Raw genomic sequence first — 13,595 nt, 5'->3', positions numbered from 1 at the left:
TGATAAATGAGGCCAATTATGTGTGTATTCTTCTGCATTATCATTAGATGTCCGTTCATATACATTCTGTTCTTTACAATTTTTTGTCTTTATTGTTTTTTACTTTTCTGCCTGGGATCATGCTGTTTAATTAGTTTTGGTGGTTGCATTAGAGAGTATACACTGTCAGTGTTCAGGATCTCCTCAGTGCTCTTCAAGCTTTGCCTAGTACCTACACAATAATGAGATCTCTCTCTCTCTCCCTCTCCCTCTCCCTCTCTCTCTCTCTCTCTCTCTCTCTCTCTCTCTGCGTACTGGTTAAAGGAGATTGATTACCTTCCTCACGTTACCAAGCGCACATGCATGCAGACCGCACATATGAGGACATTACAGTGATGTCATGCTCTCATCACTGTCACGATTCTGCTGTAACAGAGCTACTGTTCCACTCAAACCACTGTATATATGAGGTAACTTCTAGTCTGGGTTTCTATCTATGTGGCGTGTTTGACCCAGCCATGACCGCACACTGAACGGAGTGTCGTTTAATCCCAACTGTAACTACACTGACCTTTTCTTCCTTGTGCTTATCAAATTACAGCAATTTTACTGTTGTGCAAATTTCATATTTTTGGAAGTGAGTCTTGTTTTTTTTTTTTTCTCCTTTGTGTTCTTTAAATGTCTTTATTTTTGTTTGAAGGCTCTCTGACCAGTGCATAGTGCAAATGTTTGCATCCCCATGGTTTTTGAATTGTGAAACGCGGGTAAGACAGCTTTTCAAAACATAAGGACGAAAGAATAAAAGCTGCTTTAAAAGATTAGAGGCTGGAGGCCTATTAAAGCAAATGTTGCGTCCATTTAATATCGTTTTATAATCCATTTACTTTCTTTTCATTTTGTTCTAGAGGAATTTTACGTTCATATGAACACATTCCAGATTATTTCCTCTCCTGTTACTTTTATAAGATACTGAAACGTGACTGTGTTGATTTGTGTCCATTAAGCCACAAGAGCATTAGAGAGGTGAGACTGATGGTAAGTGAGGAGTCCTGGGGCACAATCAGGCTACCAGTTCATCTCAAAGGTGTGTAGTGTGGATGAGGTCAGGGATCTGTGCAGGACACTTGTCTTCTTCCAGACCAAACATGGGCACGCTATATCTTCATGAACTCTGCTTTGTCATGCTGGAACTTGTTTGAGCTGCTTAGTTCCAGTAAAAGGAAACTGTAATGCTACTGTATACAAAAGGCAGGAAATGTTTATTTTGAACATGAGTGATGTCCACATACTTTTGCCCATACATCTACTTTTTCTCCCCATCCACACTTCAGTGGGATTTGGCTTTTGATGCCTTTTCTATAACACTGACATCTCATATACTTCCTGATCACATGTGAAACCTCTCCATGCTTCTGCTACATTAATTTTTTTCATGGGACGGAATTCCTGGAGTTTTCTTTTCTTAGCCTGGCTTATGTGCACCACTTTATATTCGTGACAATGAAATCGAATTACTCCCAGAAACCCCCATTTCTGGTGTGGTAATATTCTGCTTCCCTTCGTGCATAAGATCCTTCAAACCCATCCGACAACTTTATAGTCGTTCTTTCTAAACGTATTCACTACTTGGACATAGAGTTGGGGTTTGTTTGACTGCTGATGATGACTGACTGGAGAGATCGTTATTCTTGAAACTCCAGTCCATGATTAGTTTGTGTTGTGTTTATGAATGGCTGAATTTGGACAGTGATTGTTTCCTTCACACTTTTCACCCAGCTAGTTAGTTGGTTCTTTGTGTGTTTTACGCCTAGCTGTATCTCTTTTAAAGCTGACTCGACGTTTTGTTAAAACATTTGGATGGTTTATGCACAACGTCTGTACGTGTTTGGAACCATCCTGGGAAAAGTTGACAATTAAAGAAACCTTGTGGCTGACTTTTGTCTGTGTTCTTTTGAGTTCATTCAGAGCTCAGTAATTACTGTTCTCCATAGAGCAGATTTTTCCCATAGAGCTGCCAGTGAATGAACAAATGGTTTGAGGATTTGCATATTGTAATTATGATGGTAATGGAACCATTTGGCTTGTCATTGAAGGAATGTCCTGTAATGTCTCTATTCCCAAAAAGGAAGTTTGACATAAATATTTACTGCTGGATTTGCGTGTCTGTGTTTTGTTTTTCAGGCACAGGTGAGGAGCTCTCGCGACAGTGCGCTCACACGGCAGCAGCGGGCAGGCAGCGGATGGAGATTACGTAAGGAGGCGGGATCAGGTACAGATGTGGACCGGTCAGGTGGCAGTCCTCTTTCAGAAGAGGATTCTGGGATATTAGATGTAGAAGATGAGGAGGAAGATGAGGTGAGGCCATGATTTGACGTTCTTAATTTATTTACAAAACTAGTCAGTGAGTTCACAAAGCATTTTTAAAATTCAGATAAAAAAAAAGTTTTTCAGTCTTTAATTTTCAGCTTCAGAGAAGCACAAGTTTTATTAGATAGTCCACAGGGCATGTTAAATGCTTTTCCATTATATATTGATTTCATAGATGCACCAGGATTAAAATGATATCTGACTAAATGTAATGATACATAAAGTGCTTTAAACTAAGAAACACACAGAGAAGCGATGATGCAGAATGCTAATCAACAACTGGATGCTATAGATTATTTCCCAACAGCATATTCTGAACTGTATCAATCTTCTTGTTCAACACTGATATGCAACTCCTTCTAATTTATTTGATTTTGATAACAAACCCCACTGTGTGCATTCATGGTATATAGATACAGGTAATGTTGTGGAATATCATTGAGACAAGATAAAAGAACCTATCACTTGCTTTATAACAGCTTGAAACAGTCATTCTCACTAGCCTCTTTTTTCTTTCTTTCTTGACGTTTAGAAAAAAGCAAAAAAAAGCTTCTTGTTGTAGAGAGAAAACGTCTCTCGACTGTGGCTTGCTGACCAGATGAAATGCGTAACAGACATCTCCTTAAAGGAAGCTTCAATTTATCAGTGAATATCCATTTGTCTTTATCTGTTTATTAACAACTTTAAATTATGCAAAGCGTCCACTGTTGATGGAGCTGTTTCTATAGAAACGCCTCGGACCCAACATATTGCCATAAACCCGTGGTTTAAATTACAGCCGGCACTATTATGAATATTGTACGAACACCTTCTGACCAGTCAGGTTTGCCAATTCAACATAGTCCTTGTCCTGCTGTGAAGCAGGTTTGCCAATTCAACATAGTCCTTGTCCTGCCTGAGACGTTTCCGAAGATCCTGGATTCATCCTGGATCCTGATGGCCCAGTCGTGTCTCCTGACTTAACCTGCCATCCCGTCTCTCCTCATCTGTTGTCATTCGAACTGCATCACAAGACACAAGGAGCACGTGGGATGTGCTTTTCAGCTGCAGATGCTAATGAAATCCAGGATCTGCTTGAAGGTTCTGGAGTAGCAAACGGAATAAAGCACTGACGCAAACACACGGGTGGAGAAGCGCTGTTGTTTATCAGATTGTCCACGCATGCAGCCTGTCAACACAAGACTAAAATGATGTGTGTAAACATTTGTCTGTGCCCAGTATGCCACATGTTTTTTGCTCTGTTTTAATGCGTAGTCCTGCGTGGTTTGTAATGCCGTGTAGAAAACCTCAGTAAGAACACTAACATGGTGTGCCATGGAGTGTAGAACACTCATTCCTCACAGGCCCATGGGATGTCCAGAACTGTAGCTGACCTGCAGCAGTGTGTGTATGTTGACTGCGATGCCCTCCTGTTGAACTTTTTTAGCCCTTCCCTTCTTTCTCCGCTCCACTATGCGTGCACTGGGGCAGTGCGTGTGCCAGGCTTTAATCTGCCCAACCTGTCAGCTGTGGCGGGGTTTCCCGACAGTCGTGCCCAAGGTTACCAACAAGTCCTTCAACTGCACGTTACCTTCTCACCTCTATTCTCAATGAGTGTCCAGGGGAAAATCATTCGTACACGCTGTCCAAACCCTCTTCTGCCTCTGAGCTGGCACTGGTGCCTGTGCTGAATTGTTTTCTTCTTGTTTGCTCGGGGTTATTGTTTAGTGTTGCTCTTCCTCTCTAGAGCTCTGACCCAGCTGATTCAGTTCCTGCTTGCCTTTTTGTGGGCACTAGATGAAAGCTAGCATTGTTTAGCTGCTGTTGGTTAAGTAAACTTTAGAGGCATTTCTGTATAGACGGGGACAGAGAGGGTGGTACAAGTGCAAGTACAATTTTGATTAATTCAGTCTTTGATCATGATGATAGGCTGATTGTAAAACTCTCTTGATTATTCTTAATTGCTTCAAGCACGTTTGGGGCTTTAAATGTGTGAATGTGAAGCTTTTTCTACAACCATGTATTACTAATAGCAATTTTGCAGAACAGTAAAATTCCACTTACTGAATTCTTGACTGACAAAATTCCAGATAAACAACCAACTTGCTACTAAAATGACTTTACTTACTAATGACTAAACTCAATTAATTTCCTTTATTTATTGTGCCATTCGGTCATTTCAGTAATCAGACCAAATTGGAAAAATGAAATAAAGATTCTATGAAATTAGATTTATTATTATTATTATTATTATTTTTTAAAAAGCTTCCCGTTCTGAGCTAATGTCTCTAACCCTGTAGCTAGTCTGTGGTTTGTGAGCTGCTTCTGTCTCAATAATTAACCTAAATGCATGTGACTGGATAAACGGTCGACCACAGAAGCTGTTCATTTGAAGAAAACTAGGGTGACCAGCGTTTTCATCAGCTCTGTTACAGCTGTTGTAATACTTTGCTGGACTGTGTTTAGTAGTTGATGATCCCAGTTTTTTTTTTTTCCTAATTATATTAAGTTATAATTATTGTAATAAGTATGTTATTGTAATTATAGATCTGTAATTAGGAAAACGTATACGTAATATTTATCTTTGACTCTATCTGCCCATGTAATGTATAAATAATTAAATAACTTCTTTCACATAACGTATTGAACAACAGTAAAACCTCAGCTGAACGATTTAGACATGTGACTTTGGTCTGGGTTTGAAATTGTAAGCCAGTTTGTAAGATTGTTTTAGCCAATCAGAGGAGATAAAATAATGATGCATTTTAATAGAGTATGTAGCAGATTGTACATGTGCTGTAGATAGATTTTTTTTTTCCTTTTAATCGTAAATCACAGACGTGATTTGTCTTTCTGTAGATTCCCGGTGCTCAAGACTTGGTGGATTTCTCTCCTGTGTATCGCTGCTTACACATATACACAGTTCTGGTGAGTCATTTATTTATTTATTTATCTATTTATTTATTTACCAAACTCCATGTCACAGTAATCCAATATTTGTCTATTTGATCATATGTATTTTCATCTCATGTTCCCTTGGACATGTTCAACCCTCTAACGTATATGTTGTCTTTTCACATGGGTAAGAAGTGGGGATTTGTGCAGTGACCTTTTGTATTAGGAGCTGGTGTAAAATGGCATGTTAACAGAAAAGGAAATATTGTTCAGGAAGGTTAAATGGGCACAGAGGATAATGGGTAAAGAGAAGGAGCTTGAGGTCAGGGTAGTGGTAGCGGGCGAACATGACAATATATCCAGACATGGCTGTGTGCATGTGCTTTGTGAACGCAGAGATACAAAGGCAGGTCCTTGGCACGGTGAGAAAATATGTCAGGAAGTAAACAATAGGGACAATAGAGAGAATTAGTACTGGATAGTCTGAACTTGAAAGCACAGATTTACTGATTGCTAACCCATATGAGGGTATTTAACCTAATATAACCCATTTAAGCTGCATTTTATACTAAATACTTTATGGTCAATATGTAAGTAATCAGCAGGGAAAATGACACAATTTGTAGAATAAGCGCTGTAGTTATCAGTTACTGTTAAAAGATATGATCTGTTTTGATTGTAGTAAAAACATAAGTTATTGCATAAAATTACTGAGGTGTTTAGGTGAAATATTTCTCACAGTTTTACTTACATGGTGTCTGTACCAGCTCAAGTGCACGCTGCCATTAATGCAAGAGGAGGACATTTGTATAGAACATCCTTTTCACTCAACTTATTGTTGAAAATATAATGTGTATTAAACAGAAAAAAATAAGAAGGATTTTCACTTTTTTATCGTTTGGACAGAAGTTAATATTTATTTAAATTGTCCAGCTCCAAACTGATACCTTTCGATTTCCTGAAGCTTCTCCCGCAGTCTGGTCCGAGGAGGATACATTTTAAAACACTGTATTTTGCAGTGCAGTAACATATAGTAGAGTAACAGTGTGTGTCCAGGAAGGAACTTGCCGGATGTTGAAGTGGCAGTTGACGTTAGTGCCCTATTATGACACTTTACATAAACATCTTTACTGTAATGGGGAAAAAAATTTCACACCCCTAGAAGGAGTGTGTGTGTGAGAGAGTGTGTGTGAGAGTGTGTGTGTGTGAGAGTGTGTGTGTGTGAGAGTGTGTGTGTGAGAGAGTGTGTGTGTGAGAGAGTGTGTGTGTGAGAGAGTGTGTGTGTGAGAGAGTGTGTGTGTGAGAGAGTGTGTGTGTGAGAGAGTGTGTGTGTGAGAGAGAGTGTGTGTGAGAGAGAGTGTGTGTGAGAGAGAGTGTGTGTGAGAGAGAGTGTGTGTGAGAGAGAGTGTGTGTGAGTGAGAGTGTGTGTGTGTGAGAGTGTGTGTGTGTGAGAGTGTGTGTGTGTGAGAGTGTGTGTGTGTGAGTGTGTGTGTGTGAGAGTGTGTGAGAGTGTGTGTGTGTGAGAGTGTGTGTGTGTGAGAGTGTGTGTGTGTGAGAGTGTGTGTGTGTGAGAGTGTGTGTGTGTGTGTGAGAGTGTGTGTGAGAGTGTGTGTGTGTGTGAGAGTGTGTGTGTGTGTGAGAGTGTGTGTGTGTGTGAGAGTGTGTGTGTGTGAGAGTGTGTGTGTGTGAGAGTGTGTGTGAGAGTGGATTTGGGGTGCTGGGGAAATAGGAATGTAAATTTTAAGATAGTTGATGACCCAGAGGATGTAGAAGCAGGAGAGAGCTTTTCCTCCTCAGTCTGTTTTGACTCCTGGATTGGCTGCGCTCCAAAAGGCTTGGGAGAGAACAGAGCAACATCAAGAGGGTTGTGACTCGACCCATGGTGCTCTCGCATGCATGCATGTGTGTAAGAGGGAACAGGAGTGCTAGGAGGCCGCAGTTTAGACCTGCTGAGGAGACACAGGAACAGTGTGAATTCTCATAAGAAGACCAAGGCCAATAAAAGAGACTGTGGTGAGAAAATGACAGCGTTGTACAATCAGTGGGGAGAAAGGGGACATTGAAAATGAGAGAGCATTAAATGTTTTCAGTTAAATGTGAATAAAAACTAAAACCGATATTTGGAGAGAAGTTAATTTGCAGTTTGCTTCAGACATTTTCTATTCCTCCTCATTCATGAGAAGATGAAGAGAGTAGGCTTGGTCGTGAGAAATGGAGATATTCTAAGGAGAGGACAGGGACATGGTACCAATAAGGTAGAAAGAGTAGCAGCTTGAGATGTTCTAAAACATGACCCCTGTACTATAGGGTCTTTACCTCTCGTTGTTGCTTTTCATGTTTATTCGGCTGATTTACCCTTTTGGTATTTCGCTCTGTTCTTTTCTCTGCCTCTCTCTTTTTTTGGACAGACTGTCTTAAGAGCGCCAGTCAGAGTTTCTTTTAAACTTGGCCAAAAACAATAAACTCGCATGTCCTTTTGGCCTTTCTTTGAACACTAAATCTGACCCAGCCAAGAGCCATCAGGGATGCTGCTTGCAGCCAAGATTGCAGATCAAGGTCATGCATTGATTTTGATGAATGGCAGACTTCACAGACTACCAGAGACCTCCAATGTTGGAGCCCAGGCTCTCTGTCTGTTTCTCTGTCTGATCCCGGTATGGATGAAGTGAAGCAATGTCAGCACACATGCAATGCAATCATCAATTCTGTAGAATACATACAAGCCCGGCTACACCCTGATGTAGACGCAGACTGGACACCTGGTGCAGGTGGAGCAATTCATTTACTTAGGATTCATAGTCTGAGCGCAACAACTATAACGATACACACTCTAACCTGGAGTTAGACACGCACTCTTCACAGACTTATATAGAGTATTGCAATAGCACCAACTTCCATGAAATGTGACTGACATTGCTAAATTATACAGCCGTTAACATTTAACATACACGACGTGGGCAAAAGTTTGTGGACGCATCACCATCACACCCGCACGAGCTTGTTGAACATCCCATTTCTGATTTAGTTCTACATTGCTGTTATAATAATCTCCACTATTTTGGGAAAGCTTTTCGTTTAATTGTGGAGCGTGGATTTGTGTTCATTCAGAGAGCGTCAGTGAGGTCCGACATTGGTGTCTGGTGAGGGGGCCTGGGACACGGGTCAGCATTCCAGTTTATCCCTGATACAGTTATTTAGAATGTCCATGTGTGCTATGAAGTTTGTGGTAACAGTTTTAGAAAGACACACACTTGTAACTTGTCATATTTCCCTTCTAGTGTATTTACAAATCCTCTCCTGTTTTTTATAGTAAGCATGGTGTCAGAACTGACATTTGAGCAGATGCTACACACGTCTTTATCTCATTATAGTACACACTGAAGTAATAAAGGAATAAATCACAATATTCCAAGTATTATGCAGAGAATACACTCACTTTTCTTATCTATCGAATTGCATTTTAGACATCTTCTTTCTTTCTTTGCATTTATTTACAACTGCCTTCCTATGACATTGTTTAGTGCTTCAAATCTCTGTATCTAGACCTTCATCTGGAAGGTTGTTATTGTTTAATGATGCATAGGAATTCTACCTCTATGTCTCTGGAAACAGAGTAGGGAAAGAAAACAGATGTAGAAATGTCACCACTGCCAGCATGGTGTGTGTGTATTATAGCTTTACTGTAATGGACTGTAACTCTACAGTTCCTCAGACGGTTCCTCAGACAGTTCCTGAGATTAGTTATATCTTTCAAGTTCATAACTGGTGACTGGGATTTTGTGTGTACCTGCTTACAATATATTCTAATGAATGTATTTGTTTCTGTTTCTTTAAATGTAAATAAACTAGTAATGCTCCTGACCAGGCAGTTACTAAAGTTGCTCTAAATTCATTGTTCAGTGTGCACTCTCATGTCCAGCTTAAATATCTGACTGCTTTCTCAAGCATGCATATAAATAAAAAAAACTTCCCATGTTATTTTTTATGTCCCACACAATCTTAGTTCCAATGCCCATGTCTAGTATCAGCTAGATGCCATGTGAACCTTTCATGCAAGCATTCTTTAAAAAAAAAAAAAAAAAAGCAAAAAACACCACACATTTAGAGCATATGTTTCTTCCCAGTAATGAGCATCCTGATTTGTATACATTGCTAAACGAATTTGCACAGACCAAACAGATCTTTCAACATCTAGCACTTTCTCCACAAGACTGAGAGCAATTCAAGGTCATGCTTGCTTTGCCCAGGTCAGGCTCTCTTCACCCAGCAATGACCTGCCACTCGTTACAGGGCCTGTTTGTGTGCGTGAGTATGTGCATGTTTATATCAGGGAGGAAACAGACTTCCCTCTTGCCAGGAAATGAAGGAGTAGAGTTGGCAGAGGAGGTCCGAGTTAAGAAAAAATGTTCAGGTCCCTTTTGTACAGGGTCGTGCACAGTCACATGCAGTATCTTTCAACCTCTAACATCTCTCCTTGGGACCTGCTGGTGTATTGTCTGATTCCTTTATACCTTGTAAGGCATTGGAGTTTTTGTTCAACAGAAATTGTTCTGATTGTTTTTCAGAGTGCCTGTGCCATGTAGGCTTGTAGCTGCCCTCTTAGTTTTTCACTTTTTGTTAGTCATCACTCATTCATGCCACAACATTTCAGAGTTACTGAACCATCAGAATCTGAAGTCCAAAAGCATCTACCGCTCCCCCTCATTCATCCTGCTTTTATTGTTCTCACCTCTTGTTATTGAGGAAAACTGCAGGTAGATGTGTGTGGCCTTCCATTGTGTATAACCCTGACTGTGTGTTATCTATGGGTCAGAGAACTAGAACAGTCGACACTAGATGGACCGACAAAACCCTATCAGTTTTAGGACAAAACCCTATCAGTTAAGGCACTGTTTTCTTTCCTTTTCTCTTTCATCTCATCCCTTTCCTGTTGGAATCTGCTGTTTTTCATAGTTCGGACCTCCATGTTCCATGCTGGACACTTGCTCAGATAAGGCACTGGGCTGGAATAGAGAGCAATGGTGACCGTCAAGTCGGAACCATTTGACAAATGCCAAACTCATCAAGCCTGTACTGAATGGGGCTTTTTGTTTTGGTCTGCCGAGCTCCTGTTGTAATCACAGTCTAAATTGTGCTAATGGTGCAACTGATTTGCCCTTATTTTCAGTTTGATTGTGATCCTTGAGTGGCAATCATTGTGCCTTATCACTGTATGATTTTGCCAGAAGAAAACCAGATCACCCCACCCATTCTGCTCCTTTTTCCTTCATCTGTCGTCTTTTTTCTTTCTTTTTCTTTTTTGCTTTAATTTTTTCAATTCAAACTAATTTGTGTTGCTCCAGTCGATTCTAGTTGCTGTAAAATCACATGTATATATTTTTTGTATTCTTTATTTATTTATGTATTGCTTTTGACCCAGGGTGCCCGGGATACGTTTGAGAACTACTACAGGAAAGAGAGGAGGAAACAAGCACGGCTGGTGTTGCAGCCACATTCAAACATGGTATGCATTCACACTTCCACCTTTCCAGGGGCTCGGTATAGCTGCCCTGTGCTCTGACCCAGCTTCCGACAAGTTTGTGTATGTGACGACAATTGTATAATATTTTTACTACTAGCAAAAAATATATGTATTATACATATGATGTATTATCTATATAAAGGTTACTTTCTATTTTCTGTCTTCACGATATGTTGAACAGACTTGAACGTAGTGTTATTTGTTTAAAAAAAAATCAAAAGCCATGTTTGAAATTTAGAACTAGTAGAAAGGAATAGATTAGATACTGGATACTCATTTAAATGTAAAAAATAAAAAAGAAAAAAAAATAAATAGTTCAAATACAAACTACTACTTCTTACTTATAGAGCAGTGCTTTGCCTCTCTGAGCTCCTAAAGCACTTACGTCCCTGCTGAGACTCTCAGGGCTACCGGTACTGCCTTCTGGTGGTGACAGCAATGACCTTTTATACTAACATTTAGTTTAGTTCCATTTATTACCACCAAACTGCTCTCCCTTCTCCCAGTTTAAGTCAATTTTAAACCATAACTTTACTCACAAGACTTTTTCCTTTTCGTCTTCCTCAGCTTTTTGTTCAAGGGATTTACAAATATACCATTTATAAAAATCATCATTATCGGCCATCATCAGAAGTTGATGAAAAGGAGGCACATAATGAACATAGTCCTAGTCGTTATTAGTCGAAATGAACAAGAATAGTTGATGGTTTGGGGAAACATGATGGTTTTGGAGAAGATTATGATTGTCTGGAACACACTTCAAGTGCATAACACCAGGAATTTGAACCTAATAGCAAACAGGCCATGTTTTTATTGTGTTTAAAAAGTTTCATCTAGCACCAGAAAGCACGCTTCACTTTGTCTTTCTTGGCGCACTGTTGAAGGTTCTTTGTTGAATGGTACAACGGAGGACTTCTGTTTCTCCGAATATTCCTAAGAGAACGCCTTTAGAAAACTAGCGCCACGAGTCAAGGTTTAATACCTACAATTGTGTTTATTTCATATAACAGATCAGTTTAAAAAATGGTCCAGACATGAAGTAATATTTGCTTACAAAATATTATGAGTGGAAATTTGACATTATAGAATATACGTGACCAATAGAGCAGAATAACTACCTTTAGATGTTGAAATATTGACTGTTTTTATGATGACTCGCATTTAATTGTTTCATTGCTGTCTTTTTTTTTTTTTTTTCTTTCTTCCCTCCCTCTATCCACTATGTGTGGACCACAGCACGAAACCCTAGAGGGATACAGGCGGTACTTCAATCAAATTGTAGGGTAAGCTTTATGTACCTTTTTCTGAATTTTAATTAACATCATTAAATGTAATGAAAATCACTTGTGGAGTGATTATAATGTCTCTGGTATTAAAGAGAGTAATTGAAAACGGCAAGCTTATAGTGGTATTCCGCTCAAGCTCCGGTTATTCCCTGCGCTGTCCAAACCAGTCCCTAACTCAAACGCAAACCTCCTTCCCAAAATTCCATCCGGGAGCTGTTGGAAAAGCTGCCAGGCTGTACGATTTATTGGCTTAGGGATATGGAGTGGCAGATGGGTGTTATTCCAAGCGTCTGGATGGGGGGAATATTAAGAAGGTGGATGTCTGGTGAAGAGGCTTTCACAAACATCCTGGTGGCACATACGGTTCTCTGGGCACTGTTGCGACAGGATGTCTGGGGAAACGGGAATGTGTCATAAGACTGACACTTACAAACCGATTGCATTGATGGCGTAACGTGTAAGGACGTACATGATGATATCAAACTTTAGCGCCGCAGTCATTCATCACCAGTGTGGAACTACTATGACTATAAATATGGAATAAATTGCCATTTGCCATGTATGTGCAAAAGAAATATCACAAGGAGGAACACTGGCTAAGCCTGATTTGTAGCACTTATGAAAGAAGTTAACTTAGTAGTTAACTTAACTTTTACTGCGGATAATATAACTAATACAACATCTGTGGCATTACTTTGACTGGAAAAAGAGGTTAAGAGTTGGCAGTCAACAGATATATCAGTTTGAATATGGAGATCAGTATCAGCCGGTCTGTATCAGCTCTAGTGCTTCCTATAACAGCTTTATGACTTCCTCTTTATCTGTTATGCAACTTTTTCATTGATCTACTCCTTCTGTAGTTTTTTTGTAGTGGAGGACCACATCCTGCATACGACACAAGGCCTAGTGAACAGAGCTTATGTGGAGGAATTATGGGAGCTAGCTCTGTCAAAGACCATTGCAGCGCTGCGTACTCACTCAGTATGTTTGTGGAGCTTATTTCCGATTCTCTTGGAGTCTATATACTATACAATATTGCCTCATTGCCAGGGTATTGGATGATACAGTGCCTGGACCTAAACTGTGCACCATCTGTTGTCTTTAATAGTCATACTGCACTGATCCTGACCTGATTCTGGACCTAAAAAGCCTTATAGTCCTGTTTGCAGACACTTTACAGGTGAGTTGGTTAATCTTTCCTCTTGCATCGTAGTGTTTCATGCAATCACTAGCAAGTCTGGGACTTCAACGAATTTTACATCTACTAGAACTGGAGGTTATTTGACTGATATTATAGAGCAACTGTGTGGAATAGTGTCGTTCAATATAGTCTTAGTGTCAGACACTCAAAGCCTGAGTCAGCTGTTTTTTCAGCTCTATTTTTGTCCATATCAAGTCTGCACTTTGATGATGAATAGTCTGAAAATCTGTTTGCATTAAATGTCTTTTTGTAGCAGATCTCTGTTTTCTAATCTTTTAAGCTATTTCACTATCTTATGTATACATGAGTGTGCTGGTTGTACTCCGAGGGTTGACCAAGCTTGAAAAATAATGATTTTCTTTATTAC

At 39.8% G+C, this 13,595-nt stretch overlaps 1 protein-coding gene across 4 annotated transcripts in view; it reads left to right on the top strand.

The window, feature by feature from the left end:
* The window catches only part of exoc6b (exocyst complex component 6B), an 88,472-nt gene that overhangs the window by 38,276 nt on the left and 36,601 nt on the right, over positions 1-13,595 (top strand). For all 4 annotated transcript variants that reach the window (XM_060874519.1, XM_060874518.1, XM_060874517.1 and 1 more), the window contains exons 7-12: positions 2,161-2,334; positions 5,185-5,253; positions 10,640-10,723; positions 11,978-12,024; positions 12,888-13,008; positions 13,136-13,207. In XM_060874519.1, coding sequence (XP_060730502.1) covers positions 2,161-2,334; positions 5,185-5,253; positions 10,640-10,723; positions 11,978-12,024; positions 12,888-13,008; positions 13,136-13,207 — 567 coding nt within the window. The remainder of the gene's footprint in view (positions 1-2,160; positions 2,335-5,184; positions 5,254-10,639; positions 10,724-11,977; positions 12,025-12,887; positions 13,009-13,135; positions 13,208-13,595) is intronic.

This window comes from Tachysurus vachellii, chromosome 7 (genome assembly GCF_030014155.1).
Source record: "Tachysurus vachellii isolate PV-2020 chromosome 7, HZAU_Pvac_v1, whole genome shotgun sequence".
Lineage (NCBI taxonomy): Eukaryota > Metazoa > Chordata > Actinopteri > Siluriformes > Bagridae > Tachysurus > Tachysurus vachellii.
This window is presented reverse-complemented; position numbering and strand designations above follow the sequence as displayed.